Genomic DNA, 23,132 nt, shown 5'->3' with positions numbered 1-23,132 from the left:
TTTCTACACCATGTTTCAATGAACGGGAGGACGTGCTGGATGGTAACACACAGAAGAACACACCTGGCATCCCAAATTGCTCCCATGTGTTCACTGTTGCTAATGAAAGACAAGATTAGCAAATACAAGAGGCTCCATTTCAGAAATATTTATACAGGCAGGGTGGAGAAGTGACAGAAAAATAAGTTACTAATTAAAAAAGACAACAAAAAAGGTCATTGCAATACTCTGAACCAAAGTGAAATGAGATTTCACACAGTGACCGCCTTTGGTACTTTGCATTTAGAAATGCATCGAGCCAAACTCTTCACAAACAACTTGACAATTTATTACTGTCTGTAATATAGAAATGGATTGGCCAAAAAATGGTAAAAAAAAAAAAAAAAAAAAAGTATTTCTCGTTAACGTCAGGCTGCAGAATTCCAGATTAAAACAGCCTGGAGGTTTTCTCCCCTCTAATAGAGCTCAATTATTTTTTCTCCCTTAGGGGAGAAATGACCAACCAGGTTTTGCAGCAGCAGGTTTATGGCTGGTACACTGTCAGCATTTCCAGAGGATGCTTCTGTTTTCTGGGTTTTCTGACACTGTTGTAGAGCTCACTCAGGCTAACTTTTTTTTTTTTTTTTTCCTAACAAACTCTATAAATTTTTAAATAACTCTTTTAAAAATAAATCTTGCTTAGGCACTCAGCTAATGGGAACTGACTTTTGTGGAGCTCACTTTCCGTTCCCAAAGCAGAAGCCAATCTCAGCGAGATGTTTAATTGAAACCTGGTCACTGTCCACCTCGCGGCCCCTGCTATTCATCACGAAGCTTGGACGTGCCATCAGCATGGGGGGTAACCGAGCCTGACACAATCAGGGCTGTGTTCACGCGGCCTCACCAGGTTACAGCTGTGCTGAGGTTATCGCGCCTAGCCTTTCTCTGCTGTAAATTAATCTTCCACTGCAGCTACCGCCAATTTGGAGCAGGACTCTGCTAAGCCAACTCGTTTCGACTGATGCTGATTAGAGGAGCACTGGGGAATGGTGTCCTCCCCAGACAGCATAGCCGCGGCTGGAAGAGGACACCCAAGGAGCTCTCAGGTCCCCCAGTCCCTGGGATTTCTCTTGCTAGAGGATGTGCAAGGCAAAGCGATGTTCCCTCCGCTGGCATGGATTTATTGTCACGCCAACCTACAGTGCTCACAAATTTCCCAATTTCCCTGGAGAGCTGCAAGGAGGCACTTATGGCAGGTGCCTCCACCCTGGCATCTTCTGCCTTTCCTACTGTATTTGCAGTAGGTTCTGCTATCAGCTTCCCCCGCTGGATGTGGCCATAAGAAATGCTGAATGCAAAGTCCACCTGAGCTCAGGAAGGAGTTGATCTACCTTCTTCACTTTTCCTCCCTTACAAAAATCTGATCTTAACCCACAGGAGAAAGATGGGAGCTTCTGCATGGACATGCACGTTTATGAACATCCGTGGACTGCCCGTATTTACATATAACAAGAATTAAATGTTAGGGACACAAAAAGGTAGTACAGAGACCACACACCACTTGCTAGACCATTGCAGACACAGAGAGTAGAGGAATGACCCAGAAGATTGTGAGTTAAGGAACTGGAAATCCTGCCTGTTCAAAGCGGCTGCAAAAGTAGAAAAATCAAACTCACCACTTTCTCAAATCCCTTGTCTAAGGAGGGTCATAACATGTTAAGGAAGAGCAGATTAAGGATATGTTGTTAAAAATCCAGAGGCACAAGTTTAGATAACTGACTCTGAGTTGAAACGACTGAAAGAGTTATCATTCACACCGAGAGTCAAAAGCAATGCTCAGCTGCGACGTGCTGATAGTCTGCCCACACTCACAGCGCAGCCTCGCTGTCTCGCACGGAGCTCACGATCGTGCTCGTTGCCTATGTCCCGGAGAAGTGTTGCAACTTCACCCTACTCAGCAAGCAAAGGAGGCCACAGGGGATTTCAAAAGCAAATTTCTTAAATCAGCTCTTGGTTGCTATATACTAAATGTTATAGACTGTGGGAATTACAGAGTCCAGGGTAAACAAATGCAAGGCATTTTTCCTTGCATGTATCTGAAAAATAAAGACTGGTAAAATTTAGGGCCTAAAATACCTGTCAAAGTCTCTCTAAGGAAGTGTCTCTCCAACCAGGCTGAGAAATAAAATCATTTTGGTTTTGAATACGTCCCTCAAAACAAGACTAACACGGTTTCCACTGCTGTTGTCTTGCGAGCAATAGTGCTCGTGGGGCTGAGAAAGGAGAACTGGAAAACAATTTTTATGCAAGCTAACAACCCCAGCTACGTTAAGGGATTCAACGACTAATTTTTAAAAGAGAATGTATATACTGATCTAAAAATTGGCTTCACTATTGCCAGTATGGAACCATACTGACACACAGCCAATTCCCGGGGTGGAACGGGTTACCGTGTCCCGGACCCGGATGGTAACCATCTGCGTGTGTGCTCTCTGCCTGTGGCAAGTGTGCAGCGATTCTACTTATCTTAAGCCTCTTTTATTGAGGGCTAAGCTAAATCAAATCAACTTACATTTATGGGGGGCCAAGAACACCTACCGGGCAGCTGCTGTGGCTCAGCTGACATGTGGAAACACAGACATCCCCTGTAACTTGATCATGTGTCTAAGCCCTGAAATTTTCTCGGTATGGACTCAACTGGAGGCTGAAATTAAGTACAATTTCAGGTCTACCTTCTTTCAGACTGAAGTGGTGCACAGGTCTAGCGTTAACACTCCACAGTAGGGCAAATCCCATGCATACATACCAACACTATAATGATTCTGTAAGTTAAACATAAATAGTTTTGTTTGTGTTGAAATTTTTGAATATCTGTCTACAGTGTTGGGAGCCCAAATAACAGAAGTGCACTACTGCATAAGAATCAAATGATGATAATTTTGGAATGGAAAACAAGAACTCGTGATAGGCTGTTTCATAAGCATGCAGTACTATTATGTGTATATATATGCATATGTAGGCATATAGCGTAATAAAAGAAAATGCAAAAAACTCAATAAACACTAATAAGAAAAATTTAAATGTTAAAAGTCTGTCTCATTGAATAATTGAGACTGTGGTTGGAAACACAGCAACAGACATTTATACTCAAGACATTTCAACTCTCTTTGCAATGTAAAAATGACGAAAAACAATGAGAGTTTCATGAAAAGGCCAAAATCACAATGCAGAGACTGCTCCTCCCCATCAAGCAGGGTATTCATTATTATTTTAAATGTGCGGAGTCTAAAAAGCTATACAAATATCTGAGCGTGGTGTGTATCCTTTTAATTCTGCACATACTCATCTTGTTGTTCCATCAAGCACTTGGCATCAAAGGTTTTCTTTATGTGCAGGTGTGAAAGGTGTGTGTACAAATTAAGGAACTATCTCGCTAGCTATTCAGTCTGGAGGAGCACATGAAAGAACCTGATTATAACAACCCAAGGGATTCATTTTAACACTGAACTAGCATTCCCGGGCTCCAGAGCTGCTCCTGTCCTCTTTGCACATCCAAGATTCACACTGACTGACGCTATCAGCAATTCTTGTCTAAAATTGTCAAATGTCTTTGATGAGATTCATTTTTCAAACAAGCTGCACATCCTAACGGGTGCAAACAATCTGTTCGAATTTATGTATTTTTTCAGTTCAGCTAGATAGGGAAATCACCTTGCCCCCACAAAGTGAGGTTTGCCAAGGCCCATGCTCTCCCTGCAGCTCCAGATGGCTATGACTTCAGTCATATATTCTGGCCAGTAGTCTCAAGGCTGGGGTTAAACAAGCAGTTTGTTCCTCTATTACATAAGCACCGAAAGACAATACTACATTCGAGCTCATAAAAATATTTTAATTGGTGATGATTTCCAGACAACTATGTCAAAATTAACTCAGAGTTGATGCCCTCTTGCTTAAATTTCATTCATCTGGGTTCAAATTATTTGCTTAAAAGAAGAAACATTTCCTTTTATACACACTTTGGTTTCAACCTCCAAAACCATTGCTAGAAATTAGTCCTAACCACCCAGTCAGCTGCCTCAGAAACCGAGCTCAAATCCATCACTTTAATGACATCAATAACAAATACACAACTTTAAACCCTATTGTGAACAGTGGCATACCGAGGAGCATGTGTAGCTGTCATCTCATTAGTCACTAGAAAAACACCAATGAAACCAAAAGAGCCTAACCATGACAAATTATTCAAGAGTTTAACCTGAGACATTAATGAGCGCTAAATAGCTTGTTTTCATGCTTGCTTAAGGAGATTTGTTTAAAATCCCACCAACCTCCCCTGAATGTCGCTTGGTGAAGCTGTTCATTCTTGTCAAGCTGGTTTTCCTATTCCAGCTAAAACAGCAGGTTGAAAAATGTTTGGTTAAGGATGCCTTCCCCACCTCTCAAGACACACACGTGGATGGAGGCGACTGCGCTGGCTGTAAAGCTTCCTCCCCTCGGCTGCACAAAAGCGGCCGATTCACTCCCCAAAGGCAGAAAATGTATGGTTGATAAAGCATATGCATGGTGATCATCCAACAGGCAGCAGTATAAAAGAAAAGGAAGGGAAAGGAAGAGAAAAAGGAAAGAATATCTATCCATCCAGGAGTTTCATCTCTTCAGATTTTCTATTTTGTCCGGATTTTGTCCTTCTGGGCTGTACTAGAGTAAAGCTCCTAAGCAGGGACTAAAGAGCCTGGTGCTTGCCATTGTCTGAAAGCAGCACCAGGTATTTAACTCTCAGTAAGGGCTGATTTAATGAGAAGCCCACTCCTACAAGCCACCTTTATCTCCTGCAATGCCTTCAAGAAGTTGAGGGACTTGGGATCTGGAGCCTGAGACAACTACATTGTTCTGACACAGCGACAGGGAGCAGCAATGTATGGTGGGAGCCAAAAGCTAACGGGATGGGGAAAAAAAGCCCATTTCTTCCCATCTTGAGGATGGACAAATATGAAATTAAAAAAATAGATATAAAGATGTTTCCATTTATCAAGGGAAACTAAAGCTTTCTGACTCATATTGTGATATACCCTGGATGGGAATATGCCTTAAAAACACACCTCGAGTAAACACCTTGATCTTCACCATCTTCCCATATTCAGGTCGTTCCTGGGGTAGGCTAGTGCCACTAGTCATACTTCACACGAGGGGAACTGAGGCTGAGAGAAAGAGGTACCCGATTCCCACTGATAACAGTAAGTTTGGACAGCTGCTTAGAGGCATTTTCAAATGCACAAACATCATAAAGACGTCAGAGGCAGATGACAAGCCAGGAGGACCCACGTTCAAATGCATCAGCCACTGAACCATCCTCCTACATCCCCGCCTCCTACATCCCTGCCTTACTCATGGGGCCACAGAGAGCTTGTCTTCAAAACTTCCTGACATGAGAATTAAAGAAAGAAAAAAAAATTGCACAGGGTAGGAGTGTTTTGTTCTCTTTAAAAAGAAACATTTCTTCTAACAGACAGCCTTTATGCCGATGTTCCAGATATGCTAACAATGCTTTTTGCTTTATACAGTCTAAATTGTCATTCAAACAAGACATGAGCAGGCTTCCAGAACGGGAGCAGCCTCAAATGCACTCCAAAAAACTGCATTGTGCTCCAATGTAAAACTATTTCTTCAGTCCATATGGGAGATCTCAAGCATTTGCTGAGTCTGGCTTTACTTTTAATGGAATTCATGTTGGAAAAACCATTTTATTTTGACCAGATTGGTTTTCATGCCAAACTTTTTTTTTGTTTTAAATTTTGGGCCAAATTTCACTTGATAGTATCCTCTTTGAAGAGATGACCAAGCAGACGCAATTGTTCCATGTTGCATATGAGCCCTAAAAATCTAATCTCTCCCCAAACTCGTGTCCTTATAAAAACGTGAAGCCCTCTCATAACTTTTAAGTTGTTCTGCATACTGAACATAAATTCAGCGAGGGGCTTTTTGGAATTTTTTTAATAACTCGTAAAGTTGGGAAGTTTTTAGCGTGGATTCTGGAACCGAAACTCAGGGCACGCTGAACTAATTTTAAAAAGTAAATGTAAAAAGATATGACCCATAAGTGACAAATTAAAGAGGGAACGTAAACGGCTTTCAGAGCACGCTGCCCTCCACCGCCGACTGCTTACACAGCGCGGCTACTTCGGGGTCAGCATTTTCTGGCAGCGTGAGACAATAAAAAAGGCATAAACTCGCCGCGCATGGTAAAGCTACTGTGTCTGACATAACACTAACGCGGAGGCCCAGAGAGGTGACTGAACCCTGGCTCCCAGCTGCATCAATCCCTATTTTAATCACCCTCCTGACAACACTTCTCTTTCAGCTCTCAAGCTGCTTGGCTCCCAAGGATGGGAACACCGGGAGAGTAAAAGATGCGGGGAAAAGCTTAAATAAAGTCGGAGTAGCGAGGGGAATAAAATTGCCTGTGACGGTGCCTTCTTGCCCAGCACTCAAATCTATCTCCAAAAAAAAGATTGTTTTAACTTAAAATAAAAAAATAACGTGCGGCAGACCGCTCATCCCTGAGCCCCGTTCCAGCAAACGGCAAACAGCTCGACAAGGAGCGCGCTCCCTGCCGCGCCATTTCTTCAGGCAGCTTCAAATGAGAGAGCACGTGTTTCGCACGGGAGGGGGGAAAGATGTCTGTGCAGGAGCAGATCTCAAGAATAACTTGAAACACAGCTCCTCCAATCTACAAACCTGCTAAAACAACTCTCCTCGCTGGTTTTAAATGGGCCCAACATTTTCAGGAGCCCTGAGTCACGTAAAGAAAGAGAAGGTAACAACGAGCAAGCGTTTTTTCACCGGCTGACATCAGAGTATCCAAAGCTCCACAGGCCATGCCCCGGATGTCCCTATCACCCAGGTATGCCCTTTTTGCAGAAGGACTGTTCATTTGCCCCAGAGTTTACACGGCTTTGCACCCTTCCCCGGAGGCCCTCGCGAGCCCAGAGTGTCTTTCTCCACATTCACTGACTCCAGCTGCACCTCGGCAACGAGTCTGGGCCCGGATTTTGCCCACCCTGAGGTTTGGATGGTGCCTAGATCCAGGTTGTGGCTGGTGTTACCTCACCTAAGGAGACGCAGACAGCAGCGCACAGCCACGCTGCGAGCTGCTAGGGGCTGAGTTTGGGGTGTGTGTGGGGTTCAATGCTAATTTCCTGGGGTTGTTGTTCTTAAACACAAGGGGGTTTTGCCTAAAAATACTCCTTTTCAGAAGCACCACTGCCCACACTGGCTCCCTCAGCATGGCAAAGGGGTGCCGGAGTTGCAGGAGTGCTCGCAGCGAGAAGACCCGGCTCCGCACCCCGCGCACGTTGGAGGAGCCACGGTCTGCAGCCCAAACCTCTCTCGGCTCACCCTCCGTGTGTGTTACAGTCTGCAATGTCTGGGCGGACCGTACCAGTTCAGCTGAAGTGTACACACACCAAATTACCCCTCTGAAGAGGCTAGGGGTGGGGAAGGAGAGTCCTGCCAAACACTGGCGCCTGGAGGCACGCTGCCTTCTAACCTGCAACGCCTCCAGAGGCCCTGCAGCCTGAGCTGGCCCTTGTTTCATCTTTTACAAAGGTTGATGCCTTCTCCAACGTGTCCCCGGCACACAGGCAGGAGTCATGTCGTGCTCCCCGTGCCGCTGGAGACGGCACCTCGCTCATCGGCCGCTGGTCACCAGCCAAAGACCTGACCTGCTGAAGTCAACGCCGGAGCTGCTGCAGCCCATGGGTAGACCCTGCCAACTGCCGAGTTAATTTTCAATGCAGGATTTCCAGTGAAGCTAGTGGATTATTTTTCAGTGCAAATTAATACCACGGTAGATTAATTAAGTTAGAGGTGAGGCTGGTAGGACTGACTATCATTAAGGTTGCCCAATGTTTCTCATTGTAAAAGATGATTTTTCAGATGCCTGCAACTTTACTGAACTTTGATTGTTTGCATTCTATTTTTTTCTTGCATGAGTAAGGAACACATTTCTTCAATTTCAACCAAAATGGCTCAGACATTCCTGGAAATGAGTTAACTCAGGGAAAACAGAGCGCCTCGAAAAACATTTTTGGCAATCTTTTCTTGAAGGAGATTTTTTGTCACTGTATTTTGGAGTGCAGATTTGAAACTTGGCTCAGCAGGTTGGATTTTCCCCCCCCCCCCCCAGAATCTCCATGGTAATCCATCCTGATTTGGTAAAATTATAAAACTTTGAAAAATAAAATTTCATTGAATAGAAATTCCTTAGATTTTATCAGCTAAAAGCTTTGATTACAGCTTGGCAAAGGTAGCTGATTGCTGGCACACAGATTTTATGTTCCTGCCACATAATTTTTTGTTGTGACAATAGCTAAGTTGCTTAAAACAAAGTGTTCACAGATCATAGTCACTGTGTGTTCATATTTTTCCCAGTGGCTGGTATGAGACCTTCAGATTTATTCTTTAGAAGCACTGACCATTCACTACTAACTCAACCTGGGAGCTGCATTTTGAACATATAAAGCACTATATATTGTTAGATCTCTAAAAAAATAAGAATAAAAGTGGGCGTGCTCCATCCCACGGGACATTGCTGTCCCATGGATAACCCAGCACATGCTGTTATAGTGAAGGGTTGTTTTGTCACACACTCATGACAGGCATGAATTAAAGCTGCACTGATAACCGTAATCTTGGCGTGTCCCAATTCTGAGTGCTCAGACATGGACTTTTCCTACCGTAATTTTTGTCTGTAGCATATGCATAAAGTAAGACTTAGAACCAGAGGTATCTGCCCTTTAATCAAAAAAAGATCTATTTCTTTTATGTTATTATTATCTGATTTTTAAGTATCCCCTTGTTCATACCTTAAATCTACTGTTTATTCCCGTTTACACCAAGTCACCAGAGAAAAACAGTTCTCATTTTAATTCTTAATGTTGCATGGCATGTATAGTTAGTGAGGTCTTTACTTTGCATCCCACACAGAAGTAAACATGTTTCCCTGAGAGCTTCCTTCATCCTTGAGCTGGGTCTGAAGAACAGTCACTGTTATTCTGGATTTTGTGAGCACCAAGTCTGTGCTACTCTCTCCTGCACATCAATAATAAAGACTATCTCTACGAGCCAGCTGCTGCCAGGTTTCTCTTTTGCTGCCATTCTTCAGAAATAGCAAAGATCAAGAAGAATGAAACTAATAACATAGATCAGTAAGTCCATATACACGCAAAGCACAAACCCTACCTAAATACCGCGTCTGAGTATCCTTCATGTGCTGTAATTCTGCTGTCCTACTTCTCAGGGATGTTTATGACTGTGTGTCATACCGCAGGCCATGAAAACTGCTGCGTGAGACCTCTTCACGGCACTAACAGGCATACCCTGGGCTCGCTCTTCCAAAGCAAAAGATACAGGCTAATTAAACTGTCTGACTTTGCCGTGAAGTTGATGAGGACTGCATATAAAAGCCGGACTACTGCTGAGCTGTAGGGGCCACAGACTTTGGGAGAGGAACAGTAACAAGCACATCAGCATGAGGAAAGACAGTTTAAACCAGGATGGACATTTCTGCCCTGAGTGCCTCAGAGTTTCGACCAAGCAGGCATGGAAGAGGAAAACATCAAAGATGACACACTGGCTATTTATCCCTAATGAGAGGGGTTCACCAACCTCCTAAGTTGCGACAAACTTCAGAGAGCAGCCCTTCAACGTGGCTTTTGAAAAACCAGGTGCTAAAGCCCCCATTTAAAAGGTTTAAAGAAGGATAAAAAGGAGTATAAAGAAGCATTTCCAAGCCGTGTGCTGCTGCAGTTGCCAAGCAAGCCAGGTAGCTTGTTTAAAGCCGATGCAAGTGTCTGCACGGCCCTGAGCATCAGCCCCACGGTCTACGCTGCTCCATGTTCGCTCTGCAGTCCAAGTTCACTGCCACTCCTCTCCAGAGATGACACACCAACACTTGTAGATACTTAGGGTGGGATAAACCAGCTTCTAACACATACATCTCTCTCTTGACCACAACGGGCCAGAGATGACTTGCTGAGATACCATATCTAGCTTTTAGGCAACTACAGTGAAAGAGAGTCAATCCACTCTGCGTCTCCGAAAATTTTACCCATATGTCCCTTTACAAAAAAGATTTTCATTTTGGCTGCTTAGTTGATGTATTAAAACACTGAATAATTTACATTCACAGCTCAATCGCTGAGCCCTCTTCTGTAGTCAACACTTCTGCCTACAGAGGTGGTAATTTTATTATAGCACTGGCTTTACAAACAATTGTTCAAAGACATCAAAAAAGACCAAAAGTAGGAGCCCAGATCATCAAAGTCAAAGAGCAGGAAAGCAAAAAGTATGTTCAACAAATCTAGAGTTTATGGTAATAAGAGACCCAAGGCATGAAAAATTAAATTATTCTTAATTTAATTAGTATCCTAGAAACCTTGAACCAACTCCATTGCACTTCACAGGTCTAGAGTGCTTGATAAATTCACTAGATAAATTGCATTAATTGAGGTATATTGTTGTCTAAGAATCTGAATTTGGGTCCTTGGTTACGTACGTACACATAAGAAAAAAAAAAAGTATTCCATATGTAATACCCTCTGTACTCCTAACCAGTGATTTGTACCACACACTGAGAGTGTATTGTATTTCCAGGTCTCTACTCTTTTCCAGCTTCTATGCTACTGAGAAACACAGGTCTGACTTTTCAAAATCCAACAAATAATAGTGAGCACCATTCCTTTTTGATGGGTAATCTTTGGATTTCCGATCCCTTTTAACACAATCAGTTAAAATTGGGCTTCTTTTGCAAATCTAATCTAGGAGTTACCATATGTAAACAAACACATACCTGGTACTACATCAGTGCCTGCAAGTGCCTACTCCTTTCCAAGAAGTTGCTGCACCAGTGTGAAACTGCTGTATATGATTGTCTACCTGTTTCACGACATGTGAAGTGATATTCTGGAATATGAGCTAGATTCCCGTTTCTAGCAAATTAAACTACAAATGCAAGACCTGAACTCACAGATTCACAGATTCACAGAACAGTGAGGGTTGGAAGGGACCTCTGGAGATCATCTAGTCCAACCTCCCCGCTAAAGCAGGATCACCCAGAGCAGGTTGCACAGGATCGTGTCCAGGTGGGTTTTGAATCTCTCCAAAGAAGGAGACTCCACAACCTCTCTGGGCAGCCTGTTCCAGTGCTCGGTCACCCTCAGAGTCAAGAAGTTTTTCCTCATATTGAGATGGACCTTCCTGTGTTCCAGTTTGTGCCCTCTGCCCCTTGTCCTGTCACTGGGCACCGCTGAAAACAGTCTGGCCCCCTCCTCTAGACATCCACCCTTTAGATATTGATAAGCATTGATGAGATCCCCTCTCGGTCTTTTCTTCTCCAGGCTAACCAGCCCCAGCTCTCTCAGCCTTTCCTCATACCAGAGATGCTCCAGTCCCCTCATCATCCTTACAGCCCTCCACTGGACTCTCTCCAGTAGTCCCCTGTCTGTCTTGAACTGGGGAGCCCAGAACTGGACACAGAGCTCCGGATGTGGCCTCACCAGGGCAGAGCAGAGGGGAAGCATAACCTCCCTCAATCTGCTGGCCACGCTCTTCTTAACGCACCCCAGGACACCACTGGCCTTCTTGGCCATGAGGGCACACTGCTGGCTCATGGAGAGCTTGTTGTCCACCAGGACTCCCAGGTCCTTCTCTGCAGTGCTGCTTCCCAGCACCCCTAACCCGTACTGCTGCCTGAGGTTGTTCATCCATTTCTTCCACAGTGCACTTCTGTGGTGCTTGTGGAGGTGATGATTTTCCTGTTGAGCTCTAAGAGCGATGAAACAAAACACTGCCAAGTGCCTCTGACTGCACCTGACATTTAAGACCATGTCTACTACTGCAGGAATGCAAGAACGAGAAAGTGTATGAAGATTTAAGGAAGCAGACAACTAATTGGCGTTACTCACATGGATTACAGACAGGCAGGACGCAGATTCTACACTTGTAAGCACCCTGATTAATACCTGTTTGGCATCCTGAATTTAAATTAGCAGGGCTACTAAAGAAGCAGGGTATTATGAAGTAGGAGTAAAGTTCACAAAATGCAAGTACGGGAGTTTGAAGAGCGATGGAAGCAACAAACATTTATGCTGGCAATAATCAGGTAAAAGGGTTTGCCTTCCCACGCTGTGGGAAAGATTACATCTCAGAACCAAAGGAGAACGGGCAGCATGTTAAGTTTGGATAAGGAAGTAACAATTAATATGTTCTGATGTGAGGGAGGAACATTGGAAACATGGAGTATTTCCCAGTGTTAGAAAAATCTTTAAATGTGTTCCCCAACATTCTTTACCTTTAGGTAACACCTATAAAGTGTATTATCACCTTTATACTGTTTTTTATGCAGCTGCAATATTTTAAGTAGTGTGAGAATCTTATTGAATACTATGCCTACAGCTAAACAACCTGAGTTTTAATCTCAGCAGTTCACACAAGCTGAGTAGGACCTGAGTAGTACTTACTACCGAAATCCTGCAAGAGGTGATAATGATGCCTTAGTAGATAGCATCATTTTCTAAGGCATGTCTGTATTGCACTCATTATGGCAGCTGTACAGACACTTCAAAGTCAGCTTTAAACAATTCCTTACATTGTCAGAAATGTAGCATGGACTGTTCACAGAAGACAAAGCATCCACACAAGAAGCTGGGCAAACAGTTGGTTAACCCATGCTGAGCTCCATGTTATCTGTGACTGCACTGCTGTCACTGCCTGAGCTACCTGCTTTATAGCTAACTCAGGCTGTCTGAATTTCATTAGCTACACCTTAGGACCATAATATCGCATAATCTCATCTGATTTCAGCCATCTCAAAAACAGGGTGCCTAGTCTAGGCTAGTCATCTAGCCTCCATTTATAATCAATGGAAAGGGACAGATAGCTCTAAAGGGCAATTCATTGCACTCCTAGATAGGCATTAACATAGGCGGGATGAATCACTCTCCACAAGTGCCTGTGTCTCTTCATTCACTTCAGAGGAAACCTACCCTACATGTCTAATTTTTGGAGAGCTGAAAGTCGCCCTCGGTCAACAGAGAGCCACTATTGCACTAAGCTGGTCTACTGTAGATCGGATACGTAACGGGGGTTCTGAGCACACACACACATTAAGGAACCCAGTTCTTCATAAGAGTAAGGTTTCCGGCGTCCAAAACATACTGCAGCATGAGATCATTGCTAAGTTTCTTCCCCTGAAGTTTCAATTAAGTATGAAATTCTTCCTCATTTCCTCTTCTGCATTCCTTGTCTGGTTAAATCAGCATCTGTGTTTCACGTCTGGGATGACCATGTTTTAGTAGAGAATCAAGTTTATATGGAGAATAAAAATAAATTTTATAAAAACCTTATAAAGAAATTTGGGATTGCCAGCAAGGGAGAACTACATAAGTACTCTGCTCACTGCTCTGATGCAGCACCTCCCAAACACATTTGTCCTGTTCGCTTCTTTCCAACATGCTTTGGGAAGTGGAGAGAGAGGTATAAGAGATGCTACACTGAAGTGTGAGGAAAAAATGCTGATATTAGTCACAACAAGCTAAACGCATTTAAAAAGTGAAGATGTACAAGAGTTGTCTTGGGAGGAAATTATGGAACAAAATGGTCTGGGAAAAGCTACTTTAATGCCTTTTTTATACCATCTCCTCCATAGTACCTACATGGAGTAGAGTCACAGACTTATAGAAATGGCTTTCACTTTTCCTTTCCTCGTAGTCGTGCCATATGGACATACAGAATGAACTCACTTCCACTGTTGACTTCATTTGTTTAGTTATAATCCTTTTTCCCATCTGTAATTTTAATGGAAACTGTAAGCTATTCAGGGGAAAACTCTCTTAACATATGACTATGCAGCACAACTGTAGCACAGTGGAGCCACGATTTTGTTTGTGGCTTGGAGAGACAAGAAGCGTGACCAGCAGGTCGAGGGAGGGGACTGTCCCCCTCTACTCCACTCTCATCAGACCCCACCTGCAGTACTGCGTCCAGCTCTGGGGGCCCCAGTACAAGAGAGACATGGAGCTGTTGGAGCGAGGCCAGAGGAGGCCACAAAGCTGATCAGAGGGCTGGAGCACCTCTGCTATGAGGACAGGCTGAGAGAGTTGGGGTTGTTCAGCCTGGAGAAGAGAAGGCTCCGGGGAGACCTTATAGCACCTTCCAGTACCTAAAGGGGCTACAGGAAAGATGGTGAGGGACTGTTTACAAGGACAGGGAGTGATAGAAGGGGTAATGGCCTTAAGCTGAAGGAGGGTAGATTTAGATTAGATATTAGGAAGAAATTCTTCCCTGTGAGGGTGGTGAGGCACTGGAACAGGTTGCCCAGAGAAACTGTGGATGTCCCCTCCCTGGAAGTGTCACTCTGTCACCTCCCTGGGCAGCAATGTCCTCCTACAGAGACACCCAGCTGGTGTCACCTAGATCCCTGAGAACTGCAGCGTATGAATTCAAGCCATGAGTGAACTAAGTAGGTTTCACTTTCACCTTGCCCTACGCACTACACCAGCAGATACAAGTTATGATCACTGCAAAAGAAATTATTTTTATTCTCACAGTCCATTCCTCAGATGATGAGTTTTTATGCAGCAGCCCCTCTCTAGCCACAGTGGAAAGAACAAGAACTGACTGGTCCTTGGGATGCAGCCACCACCCCTGACAGCCTCCTGGTCACCTTGTTCCAGAGGCGTGCATCGCTATCAGAAGCCCTGCTCTGTGGATTACACACCCATCTCAAACGTAAACCTAAACCGCTGGTATATATAATGTCTGCCACCTCTGATGCGAACACTTGAATCATCCCATCAGTTTCTTACAGCCTCTGGGAATGCTCAGGAGCTCCGGTCCCCAACTAGTATGGTTTTGTGAAATTACACATTTACAAAAAAATAAACCAGCAGCAAGTGGCATTGAGTGAAACTATGATGTCTTGCATTTTACACTGCAAAAAGGACCTGGTGTTGTACCACTGGAATCAGAACCACTACAACTCCTTACTGGGGACCTGAGCACAGGAGGTCAGGTCCCAGCCTGTAAGTGGACTATGGTCACGCTCAAATATGCTAACGATAGTCACAGAAAAAAACCTAAACCCCACAGCATAGCCACACAGAACATTTCTTTGGCTGTATAATCATATTTTGCCTCATTTCTTACAAAGGGGCATTATAATGCAAACGTTGAGCTTTACAAAGTCATTTAGAGCAACTCGCAAACCGCCAGACCGCCCACTCTGCCTTCCTCTGCTCCCACTTACGCTGGGAGAAATCCGAAATAACCCAGCCGATCTCAGTAGAGATTTGTCACTCCGAAAGACACCAGCGCGAGTCACAGATTTTCTGACTTCGGTTTGGATGAAAACCCAGGACTCGTTCATCATATCTCAGGGTATTTAGCATTGACTTTAATTAAAAACCTCCTCGCCGTGCCAAAACGCATGCAGATGCAAACTTCCGTGTTCAGTCTCTGCAACGCATCGCTGGAAAAAACCCCATGATGCTACATTTACAGTCTGAGGTAGACGCACAAAGTAGGACCTGCCTGTAAAATTTCCTCTTGTTCTGCAAACTCTCTCTCTGCGCTGTCCCAATTTACTGCAGTGCAAAAAAACCACAGTCAAATCAATATATTCTTGGGAAGGAAGGGGGGCTGGTAGAGTGGTTTTTGAAGGCAAGCCAGAGAATATTCTAAACGGGGGGACACACAGTGTGTTTTAACTGCTGTGATAATTCTGCATAAAGAGATGTTGAGGATCTAGCTCCTTGCTGTAGCATGCCATGTGTCCCTGAATAAAATTACTGCCATGCAGGCTGTTAGCAGAGGAATGCGTAAACAGACAATGTATCCTTGCATCAGTTCCACAAAATGTTGCACAACACAAATGCCTCTCGATGTGTCATTTCCTGCTTGGCCACTAGCCCAGCTCCTGACAGGCAGTCAACACAAAAAAAAAAAAAAAAGAAAAGAAAAAGAAAAATTAAAAAAAAAAAAAGAAAAAGAAAGATTTAAAGCTGTTCTACTCCAAAGCACATTCCACTAGCCCCAGACTTACCCCTCCACCCTCTGCCTTTGAAAGAAAAGAGGGAGAACTTCCTAAAAACTGTTACGGTTTTAAGTCGAGGAATCTCAAAAATCTCAATCACTTATCTGCGTTTTATAAACCGGGTCGGCCAAACAGTTAATACAAAGGCTGAGCAGAACCTCTCGCTGGCTTTCCCTGCCAGCGTGCACAGACAAAAAGGCGATGTTTGCTCATACCTTTCATCACGTGTGCACCTTGCAAGCTGCAGCGGCAGAGAAATATTCGGGAGCCGAATGAAACAGAGCAGTTTTCTCCTGCTGAGACGCTCGGAACTACTTTTCCATTCATGTTGATAAAGAAAATTGTGGTCGGTGACTTTGGAGGCTACCTTTAACTAGAGACAAACTAAAGTCTTTGGCAGCTAGGGAAAATATAAAAATATATAGACTTCTCCCTCCTTCCCCATGATTTCCCTCCTGACTGGGTTTCTACCAAAAGCAACCAGAAAGGAGGACGTGTCTCCTATTCGAAAGGTACCACTATGGAGGGGTAAAGCATTATTTCTCTATTTGTAATGAGGTAAGGCAGAGGCATTAAAGGGGGACTTAGGTAAATGTTTGGCGCTTTTTTGTTCTGGAGTGGGGTTTTTTTTTAATTCTTTTAATCCCTTTACAGTGATCTCTTGCTATCTGTTGGTCAGTTATGACCTCATGGCAACTTATTTCTCCGGAAAACCTCTTTCAGCCCTCCCAGCTGGAAGGCAGCTCTGCTGGCTAAGATGTGCATACGGCAGAGGCTTTATCCTGGATATGAGGAGAGAAAAATATCTGCAGGATTTCCCAATGATTCCCAAAGATCTTATACAACCCTGTCGCTCGACTCCATCAGAGTGCCAAGCGCTGTCTCAATCCAGTACAAAGACTGTGCAACACAGTAGATGTCCCTGGATGGTAATCTAGATAGACTGTAATAAAATAAATACATCTTTTCCAAGGAAAAAATCACCAGAAGATTTTTTTCTCATATAGAAATGGGCAGGTTTTCCTAACAGAGCAACCTGACATCACTGTCTCTACTAAAAACACTTAAAATAATAACAGAGAGGCAAGGCAGCAAGCTTCTACAAGCATACATTTAATACGACTAAATGGCACTTAACGTTTAAGAACCTGACTTTCTGAAGTGCTGAGCATCCAAAACACCAACCGGAGTCACTGCATGCCATGGCTGTTCAGCGCTCCTGAAGTCAGGCTCTAAATGATTGTGATATCTGTCATGGTATTGCTGCTGCTCCTACTGCTGCTGGAAAGCCGTTCGCTCGAGTCAACTTGCCAACAGAAGGTCAGAGTGCCTTGCCTATAAACAAGCCTTACAAATTCACGATCTAAGGCATGATGTCATGTCTTAAAATGATAAGCTGGCAACAAAGTAAATGACATTTTGTAGAGATGTGCATAATTTTATGTTTACGCTACTTAGAGTGAAGGTTCTAATAAGTCATCGGTTGTATTCCTTTAAAGGGAAGTTTTATAACTGAGATGAATCACAACTGCAAAAGATCAAAGTTAAAAAACATCAATGATGCCATGGGGTACTTTTTAATCTTGTAATGAATGATGATCATGTGCTCTTATGAAGTTGGTCCAACTGCCAACGCCAGATGTGTATATTAAGAAAAAAGTTGTTTGTGATGTGACAGCTCTGGTTGAGCTGCCAGAGAGAGGAAAACTAGGATAACATGCTTGAGATGTCGAAGTGAAATACAGATCCTGGCACAGAGGGGCACTATTTGCTGATACATAATTTGTTAAGAAAAGCACATTTGCTATCAGAGCTGCTGGTTGACTTGAATTCCTTATTGCCCCCAACCACCTAATTTTCCTTATGCAACGTAAATGCCAGATACACTTCTTGAATGATTACTACCAAACAGTAATAAATCTACACGAGTGCAAGGGCTCTCGGAAGGAAGCAGAACGTCAGTGAAACTCCCACAGCTCACTGGAGCTACTCTTTCCCTGAAAAATCCAGTTTAATAACTAGCCATTCTGGAAGTGTCATAGCCTTGAAAGTATCAGACTGCAATAACAGAACTTGCAGAACCAAACTGACCCCAGAGTGGAGCTTCACTAAGTATTTCGCCAAAATGTTAAAATTCAAATGGACAATCAAGCTCAAATTTGGCTTCCTTAAAAAAAAAAAAAAAAAAAGATAAACAAAACCACAATAACTCCATCTAGGCTCTAAGAACTAAGTTACTGAGCATTCCCAGGTTCAGCTATTCAATGAGAATAGCAGACAGGTATCACGTACAGAGGCCTTTCGAATCTAAACTACAAAACTCCAGCAGAACTTGGAAATCTTACTAAGTTCTACGAACACAGCCTTGCTTTTAATCCACTGATCACCAAAACGGTTAGTCCCAATGCAAGCAGGTTCCCTTTCTGTGCTACACAGGGCAGTCCACGCTGTTCTCCACATCATTTTCAACCCGCTCTGCTCTTTCACAGCGGCTGGGTCCTCTGCTGGGAGATCTGCTCTTTTGTGGATGCCTCAATACAAACATGCAAGCAGCCTCCAAATGGGAATGGCTAAATGATATGTATCTTATTCTCTGTTTTTCACTCCATGAATGCAGTTTGCCCACTGTCTCCAAGTAAACTACATGGAGCACCAGCTGCAGGTGAAAATTAAAAATGGGAATGGATTCAGCTCGGGAGAGAAGACAGAACAAAAATCCCCTCGCTGTGAGAGATGGACACTTCAGCTGTGAGCAGGTAGCAATGCAAGTAAAGAAATTTATCCATAGCTACTTGCTTTTTCTTTTCTGTTATTTGAGGTGAAAGACTACAGCCTGGACAGTTCTTACAGAAGGCATTTTGGTTCCCGTCTCTCAGCGTAAGAAGAGGTGACACCGCAGCGTGTGTTAGCATGAGAAACACTTAAATGAGTGAATTCTAAGTCTTTCTACCTCTTCAGTCTTTGTGGTATTTAAACAAAACTCTGTGAAAGCTCCTTAAAGGTCTCATTTGTTTGTGCAGATCAAAGGCCTAATAATTATTTGAGATCCTTCCATTATAGGGATTTTTTTAAGGTGGTTATCCATCAAATAATTCTTAATCTCTAAATGTAATTTAAATACAGCTATACCTGGTTAATCCAATCAATTTAGAAAGAGTTGTTCTAGTTAGATTAAGAAAAAACTCCAGAACTGGCTCATCAGTGATACCCATATGATGTGAGACTGGTTACCGACTAAATGTGCTAGACAGAGAGACAGCCATATAAATCATGATGGATTAATCAGACTTGACTGTATCTAAAAATAAATGCTGCCCATAAAACTGCTAGAACATGAAAAAACACAATTGTCATAAAAATATAGCCAGTGATCATTGCAAATAGATTCTTAGTAAGTTAGGAAGGTGCAGTGCTATGAGATAAACGTGCCAAGCGAAAATCTGCTGGACTACGTTTAAATAAAATACACTTTCTGTGCACAAATAAGAAACAAGACCATGCTGTTGATATACTGGGTTTTTTTATCTTTCTTTGCCCCCCAGGGTTCTATGATGAGTCCATAGCTGAAAACCAATTTCAGGTATGATGAGATTAACCAGGTGCATTAATTATCTGATGGCAAAAGAATTTAAGGGCAAACAAAAAGGCGCTATATTATATATTTTCTCTCTGCGCTAGGACTGATCCTGAAAGATCAGTCTCCTATTTTGTTCTAAATGTCTTCATTTGGAAGCTTACAGGAGTTTAGGGAATTCAGCATGTTGCAGGATTGTATCTATTATGCCTAAATCCGATTATATATAAATACAGTGGGTTTAGTTCTCATTTCCACTGGCAGATAATGTATCAAGACCTTGATGTGAATGAGAATCAGGTTCGTGATTACCCAAATTCAGCCAAGCACTTAAGTGTGTGTTTAATGCAAGTATGTGTGTGGTCCAATAGACTCCAAATTAAGCATGCACTCACATATTTTGCTGAGCAAGAACCAATGTTTGACAAAGATAATATATTTCATTTACTGGTCTCTGTTAAACAAAATTAAGCAGACTTAAGTGCAAAAATAAGAATATAATACTCACTTCTTGGCTCCCTTGGCCCATCCACTGTAACCTTTATAGCTCTGTGGTATGTAGCGACTTGGGGGGGATTTGTCAGGACAGTTATTGTCAAAGTAAAGCTCTTCCCTACAAAGGGAAAAAAACAACAAGGACTGAGTGATTACAACATAAAAACAGTCACATGCATGTTCAGTAAAGAATCAGAGACGTTTAGAATTATTCCCTGTCGTTACCACAATCGTGAAAATTAAAAACATAACTGACCATAGGAGTTTTCCTCCCCTTCAGTTTTACTCTATGTCAAGAATATGTCCATGTGTTGACAATCTAAATGTTTCTTATTTAATAACGGGTCATCATACAATGACAGAACAAAAGTGATTCACTGCTGAGGACAAGCCAAATTCTTTGCTGTATTGAAAGTGGTGTAAATCTAAAGCAAGTCAGATAATTTAAAAATTTACTCCAGTTTTGCAGCTGTGTGACAGAGAGCAGAATGTGGCCACATGTTATTTACTTCACACAGTTTTATCATTTCGTTTGTTTGACTTGACTACAATAAGATGAGGAAAGAATATATTTTCCTCCTGGGAGTCATTTTAACAGGGAATCAGTGTCTCCTGTCCTTCATATGCCGGGGTAATATGATGATATCATTCTTACTGGAACACACTCTTTTTCCCTACATATATTCCATCTAAGAAATACTAAGAAAGCCCCCAACTTTCCCGTGAGGGTGAGAAACTGCGGTGTGCACGTACATTGCTATCGTAAGCCTGCTTTTTTTTTTTTTTTTTTTGGTTAAATTTTTCAGAGTTCGAATTCAGGCAGAGATTGCACAAGATCATCCGCTGCCTTCAGCTGAATGAAAACGTTAAAAAGAAATAAATAAAGGGAGCTGCCTGCGTCTGAGCACACATTCTCACAAGGCGCTGGCCCCCGTTCGGGAGACTCACTGACAGTTGTAATCTGTTAGATATGCAACGGTTAGTCATGTCAGATAGTCAAAACTGAAAACTGTTTCAAGACAGGAAAAGGTGGGCGTACAACAGTGACTCAATAAAACAGTCAGCAATCTTCGGCCTTCATGCTCATTTAAGCTGCTACTTTACCAGACACTTAAAACTCCTTCCCTCCCCCCCCCCCCCGCCGTGTATACGTGCATTTTTGTTGCTAGGGCTTTTCCTCTTGCTGAACTCTGAAGGCATTCAATCAAGACACAAATCTTAAATGATATGTAACAGCGCAAACTTAATGCAGTTTTTTTTCGAGTCTAATATAGAACAGCTTATATATAAGGCATAATACAGAGCAGAGCTTTGGCTGTCAAATCTAGTAATTGGTCTTTCTTTCTGATCCAAGTCGTATATCCCCCAAACCTGCCTGAGACACGCATCATTTATCAGGAGTGCAACTTCAAACTGTCTTGGCTATATTTTTCATGAAGTAGAATGTGACATGGATTTTTTTTTTTAAGGAAATATAACTGTCATTTAGAGGAAAATGATTTTCCAGGTGTAGCTGAACTCCAGCTGTGCCCACCTTAGGACCTCGGCAAAGGTGCCAAAATCTCAGGAGGCTGAATTCTGCCTTGGTGGGGATGCATGGCTGAAGGTGGCTTTCCCCAGTTTCACTGGGAAATGGATTATTTCTCAAGTAATCATCACAGGAGGAGAGTTAGGTGGATGTAGGACGTCCAGTCTTTGTCCGGTCCTGCCCATCCGCCGTCGCCAGAGGCAAACTGTGTGTCCTGCCAGCGTACGGCATGCGCGTAGGCAGCCGGCAGACATACAGCACAGCCCTACCGAAGCACACGGTGCCTCCACGCCTGCTTGGTCAGCGCTCAGAAGGGTCCGTGCCTTTTATCCTTCTCCCAGCACGAACTCGGCCTACTGCCTGGATATATATACATTTGCCAAGGACAGGTTTAAGGCCTCTTTCAGTACCAGCCTATCATGTCAAAAAGTTCTGACTATGCAATCGTGTGATGATGCCATTCAGATCACAGATACCCACATGAAATGGGTAGAATATTATCGGTAACAAAGATACTAAAGGGATTTTCCATATACCTTTTAATGAAGAATTTGGCCTTCTGATGCTACCATTCTATTTATACACCAAACCAGTATAAAAGTCTATCACGACTAGAAATCAACGTGACAAAATATACTGCTTGTAAGACCCTGTAAAATCACGTCTGCATGATTTTCTACTCTAAATATATCTCAACAGGATACCGGGGGCCAGAAAAAATACATTCCTTTATATCTAAGAGCTACGCTTCGACCTCGCCTGTGAGCACTTGTAAATCATCACCTCTCAGCCAGCCTAAGCTGAACAGGTAAGCATCTAATTTGAGAGGGAAACTGGGTTTGTTCCCGAACTGGTATTCTACCAAACCAAAGCATTAATGAGGTAGCATCGACGAAGCCCCACTGCGCTCAGTAAGCAATACATCACTTCGTCGCGGGGAGCTGCGTGGCCCTGCCACCACGCTCAGGTTCCAGAGCTTTCAAGAGATGATTTACATATTACAGGATTAAGAACAAAATAAATTTTTAAGGTCCCCTGTTTCAACGATGCTTATGCTTTCCACAGATATTTCGCAGATATCCCTCCTCAGCTACGAAATCCTTTAATGCACTTTTTATCACCTTTCTTTACTGCCCTCGGTCATTTCAACTATCCACTTTTAGAGGCTAAAGACTAATTGTAGTTCTCTTTTATTAAATTCCCCAGCCAAGCAGTCATCTGGCACTATTGCTTCAGTGTGTCTAAACTGTGCATTCTTTGTGATTCACACATGTGAGCCGAGCTGACACGGGAGGATGAGATGGACATATGCTGAAGCACAAGGCAAACCCCAGAAATTAGCTTGAAAGGAGCTCGGCAGCTTGTGCATGTTGCATATTTTTTCAGTTAGATGCTAATGTGATTAAAGTATCAGGACACAACAAAATTAAGGTTATGATCCTTTGCTTATTGAAGACAGGAATTCT

General features: G+C 43.0%; 1 protein-coding gene across 4 annotated transcripts in view; it reads right to left on the bottom strand.

Moving 5' to 3' along the window:
* Positions 1 to 23,132, bottom strand: part of RUNX2 (RUNX family transcription factor 2) — a 221,860-nt gene that overhangs the window by 125,191 nt on the left and 73,537 nt on the right. For all 4 annotated transcript variants that reach the window (XM_075750440.1, XM_075750438.1, XM_075750441.1 and 1 more), the window contains one exon: positions 20,152 to 20,256. In XM_075750440.1, the coding sequence (XP_075606555.1) occupies positions 20,152 to 20,256 (105 nt within the window). The remainder of the gene's footprint in view (positions 1 to 20,151; positions 20,257 to 23,132) is intronic.

This window comes from Balearica regulorum, chromosome 3 (assembly GCF_011004875.1).
Source record: "Balearica regulorum gibbericeps isolate bBalReg1 chromosome 3, bBalReg1.pri, whole genome shotgun sequence".
NCBI lineage: Eukaryota > Metazoa > Chordata > Aves > Gruiformes > Gruidae > Balearica > Balearica regulorum.
Note: the sequence above shows the minus strand (reverse complement) of the source record. Positions and strands in the feature narration are given on the sequence as shown.